General features: G+C 46.3%; 1 protein-coding gene across 2 annotated transcripts in view; it reads left to right on the top strand.

Annotated features, from left to right (window-relative positions):
• CRKL (v-crk avian sarcoma virus CT10 oncogene homolog-like) overlaps window positions 1-4779 on the top strand; it is a 48872-nt gene that overhangs the window by 24221 nt on the left and 19872 nt on the right. For both annotated transcript variants that reach the window (XR_001006816.1, XM_011987336.1), the window contains exon 2: window positions 3112-3577. Coding sequence is in view for 1 of the 2 variants with exons in the window: in XM_011987336.1 (XP_011842726.1) it covers window positions 3112-3577 (466 nt within the window). In the remaining variant the exon portion in view is untranslated. The remainder of the gene's footprint in view (window positions 1-3111; window positions 3578-4779) is intronic.

Raw genomic sequence — 4779 nt, 5'->3', positions numbered from 1 at the left:
AGTGCAGTGGCGTGATCTCAGCTCACTGCAAACTCTGCCTCCTGGGTTGACACCATTCTTCTGCCTCAGCCTCCCGAATAGCTGCGACTACAGGCGCATGCCACCACGCCCGGCTAATTTTTTGTATCTTTAGTAGAAAGATGGGGTTTCACTCTGTTAGCCAGGATGGTCTCAATCTCCTGACCTCGTGATCTGTCCACTTTGGCCTCCCAAAGTGCTAGGATTACAGGTGTGAACCACCATGCACTGGCTAACTGCTTTTAACTATACAAATAATAAAATACTCTTGGATGGAGTCTTAAGGTGGAACTGCCTGTGCTCTTAATAGTGTCTGGAATTTATATGGTACTTACTAGACTCGTCACAGGATCTCTATGGCTCTTCAAATAGCAGGGGCTGGGTGTGATGGCTCACACCTGTAATCCCAACACTTTGGGAGGCCAAGGCGGGAGAATTGCTAGAGGCTAGAAGTTCAAGACAAGCCTCGAAAACATGGTGATACCCCCATCTCTACAGAAAATTTAAAAATTGGCTGTGTGTGGTGGCAACTGCCTGTAGTCCCAGCTGCTCAGGAGGCTGAAGTGGGAGGATCACTTGAGCCTGGGAGGTAGAAGCTACAGTGAGCTGTGGTTGTGCCGCTGCACTCCAGCCAGGATGACAGCAAGACCCTGTCTCAAAAAAAGAGAAAGAAATAGAAGCAGGGATGTACTTGAAGGGTATGTGTATGTTCATGTGGTTATATTGAATGCTTGGTGCTGGTCGGTAATTTTGAATGCTTCACATGCATTATGCCATTCTCATACACCTAACAGATGCAGGGTTCATCCCTAAGGCTGATTAGCTCATTATGAGTGAGGAGTCTAGAACCAGACTCCCTGAGTTCAAGTCTAACCTCTTCTTTGGCTCCTCATTTGTAAAATGGAAATAATAACAGCGTCTACCTTACAGGGTTGCTGTGACTATTAAATAATCTAATATCTTCAAACACCGTAAACTATGCCTAGCATAGCTAATAAGTATGATCTCTTTATTATTACTCCTGTTCCTACTATTCTTGCTAGCTATTTATTTTTTATTTTATTTTATTTTGTTTTGTTGAGACAGAGTGTCACTCTGTCGCCCAGGCTGGAGTGCAGTGGCATGATCTCAGCTCACTGCAAGCTCTGCCTCCCGGGTTCATGCCATTCTCCTGCCTCAGCCTCCTGAGTAGCTGGGATTACAGGCGCCCACCACCAACACCTGGCTAATTTTTTTGCATTTTTAGTAGAGACGGGGTTTCACCGTGTTAGCCAGGGTGGTCTTGATCTCCTGACCTCGTGATCTGCCCGCCTCAGCCTCCCAGAGTGCTGGGATTACAGGTCTGAGCCACTGTGCCCGGCCTCTTATTTATTTATGTTTTGAGACAGAGTCTTGTTCTGTTGTCCAGGCTGGAGTGTAATGATGTAGTCATAGCTTCCTGCAGCTTCTAACTCCTGGGCTCAAGTAATGCTTCTGCCTCAGCCTCTTGAGTATCTGGGACCCCAGGTGTGTGCCACCATGCCCAGCTAATTTTTTGTCTTTTTAGTAGAGACAGGGTTTTGATATGTTGGACAGGCAGGTCTCCAAGTGATCTGCCTGCCTTGGCCTCCGCAGGTCTCCAAGTGATCTGCCTGCCTTGGCCTCCCAAAGTGCTGGGATTACAGTTCTGAGCCACCACTCCTGGTAGATTTATTATTTTTAACTTGGCAAGTCTGTAAGCCCTTTTTTGTTCCTTTTTTTTCAAGGGGCCAGAGGTAGAGGCCTTTGTCATTTTCTGTGTGTCCAGGGAAGTGTGCAGGATGTATAAGCCATAGATTAGGAATAGGAGGAAGAGTGTGTGGTGGTTGTGACAAGGGTCCAAAGGAAGGCAGCTTCCGAACTTACTTGAGATTATAAAAATAAATTTAAACCAGGTATCTCTGTGTAATCAAAAGGTTTCTGTAAAACAGAGATGAAGTGTATGTGTGTGTATATACTTGTAATTTGAAAAGACATTCAGAATAGTAACTTCTGGGACAGTACAGACTACAAAAATTACAGCATGATAGAACCTTCTTAACTACTAAGAATATAGAAAGGAAAATAAGGCCTGGCATGGTGGCTCACACCTGTAATCCCAGCACTTTGGGAGGCTGAGGCGGGTGGATCACCTGAGGCCAGGAGTTTGAGACCAGCCTGGCCAATATGCCAAAATCCTGTCTCTACTAAAAACACAAAATTTATCTGGGTATGGTGTTGCACATCTGTAATCTCAGCTAGTCGGAAGGCTGAGACAGAAGAATCACTTGAACCCCGGAGGCAGGGGTTGCAGTGAACTGAGATTGCGCCACTGCACTCCACCTGGGTGACAGAGCAAGATTCTGTCTCAAAAAAAAAAAAAAAGTCTGGGCTCGGTGGCTCACACCTATAATCCCAGCACTTTGGGAGGCCGAGGCAGGTGGATCACGAGGTCAGGAGATCGAGGCCATCCTGGCTAACAAGGTGAAATTCCGTCTCTACTAAAAAATAGAAAAAATTAGCGGGGCATGGTGGCATGTGCCTGTAGTCCCAGCTACTCAGGAGGCTGAGGCAGGAGAATTGCTTGAACTTGGGAGGCAGAGGTTGCGGTGAGCTGAGATCCCGCCACTGCACTCCAGCCTGGGCAACAGAGCAAGACTCTGTCTCAAAAAAAAAAAAAAAAGGTAGGGGCCAGGTGTGGTGGCTTATGCCTGTAATCCCCAGCACTTTGGGAGGCTGAGGTGCATGGATCACCCAATGTCAGGAGTTCAAGACCAACTTGGCCAACATGGTGAAAACCCTTCTCTACTAAAAATACAAAAAAACATTACCCGGGCATGGTGGTGGGTGCCTGTAACCCCAGCTACTCGGGAGGCTGAGGCAGGAGAATCACTTGAACCAGGGAGGCAGAGATTGCAGTGAGCTGAGATCACGCTATTGCACTCCAGCCTGGGCAACAAGAGCGAAACTTGTCTCAAAAAAAAAAAAGAAAAGGAAAATAATTTATTGTAGAGGAAAGTGGTTTATTAAGAAGTTTGACAGGCACTGGCTTAGAGTAAGATTTTTCTCTTATAGTAATTTTCTTTCTCTCTTAAGGTATCCAAGCCCACCAATGGGCTCTGTCTCAGCACCCAACCTGCCTACAGCAGAAGATAACCTGGAATATGTACGGACTCTGTATGATTTTCCTGGAAATGATGCCGAAGACCTGCCGTTTAAAAAGGGTGAGATCCTAGTGATAATAGAGAAGCCTGAAGAACAGTGGTGGAGTGCCCGGAACAAGGATGGCCGGGTTGGGATGATTCCTGTCCCTTATGTCGAAAAGCTTGTGAGATCCTCACCACACGGAAAGCATGGAAATAGGAATTCCAACAGTTATGGGATCCCAGAACCTGCTCATGCGTACGCTCAACCTCAGACCACAACTCCTCTACCTGCAGTTTCCGGTTCTCCTGGGGCAGCAATCACCCCTTTGCCATCCACACAGAATGGACCTGTCTTTGCGAAAGCAATCCAGAAAAGAGTACCCTGTGCTTATGACAAGACTGCCTTGGCATTAGAGGTAAAATCTGTTCAGACTAGCTTTTTGGGTCCTTTGACATTTGGTTTTAATTTTTAGTTTTAGTTTCTGCTCATTTAAGCTTATATTCATGGAATTAGAGCACTTAGATGATTTTGAGAGATACGCACTGTTAGCATTTCATGTTTAAATTTTTTTACAGAGACAAGGTCTCTGTTAAAAAGAGTTGTTTGCCCAGGCTGATCTCGACATCCTGGCCTCAAGCAAATCCTCCTACCTCAACCTCCCATAGTACTGGGGTGACAGATATGAGCCACCGTGCCCGGCCTGTTATTAATGTTTCACAGGTTGTTTTCTTCTTTCCTATTCCTTGTTTGTCCCACATTCTCAGCCTCCTTGCTCTTTTTTGTTCCCAAAGCCTAACAGATTTAGTTTTGCAGTCATTGGTTTTTCTTCCAGTAAGGAAAGATAATAATTAAGGAAGACCCATGACCTAGAGGCAAAATCAGCATACAGATACATAGCTACTTGTATGATTCTGTATTTCTAACATTGGAATCAGTTGAGAAATATGAAAATGTCTTAGAATTTCTCTTGAACTTGGTAGAGGAATTAATTTTTTTTGAGACAGAGTCTTGCTCTGTCACCCAGGCTGAAGTGCAGTGGCGCGATCTCTGCTCACTGCAAGCTCCGCCTCCTGGGTTCACGCCGTCTCCTACCTCAGTCTCCCGAGTAGCTGGGACTACAGGCACCTGTCACCATGCCCAGCTAATTTTTTGTATTTTTAGTAGAGACGGAGTTTCACCGTATTAGCCAGGATGGTCTCGATCTCCTGACCTCGTGATCCACCTGTCTCGGCCTCCCAAAGTGCTGAGATTACAGGCGTGAGCCACCGTGCCCGGCCCAGGAATGATTTTTTTTGAGATGGAGTCTCGCTTTGTCACCCAGGCTCCAGCACAGTGGCATGATCTTGGCTCATTGCAACCTCCACCTCCCGGGTTCAAATGATTATCCTGCCTCAGCCTGCCGAGTAGCTGGGATTACAGATGCCTGCCAGCATGCCCATCGAATTTTTGTATTTTTAGTAGAGATGGGGTTTCAACATGTTGGCCAGGCTGGTCTTGAACTCCTGACCTCAGGCGATCTGCCTGCCTCGGCCTCCCAAAGTGCTGGGATTACAGACATGTATGACCACGCCCAGCCATAGAGGAATGATTTTAAAATACATCAGCCCTTGCTTGTTA

The sequence above is a fragment of the Mandrillus leucophaeus genome, unplaced genomic scaffold, assembly GCF_000951045.1.
Source record: "Mandrillus leucophaeus isolate KB7577 unplaced genomic scaffold, Mleu.le_1.0 Scaffold308, whole genome shotgun sequence".
Taxonomy (NCBI): Eukaryota; Metazoa; Chordata; class Mammalia; order Primates; family Cercopithecidae; genus Mandrillus; species Mandrillus leucophaeus.
Note: the sequence above shows the minus strand (reverse complement) of the source record. Positions and strands in the feature narration are given on the sequence as shown.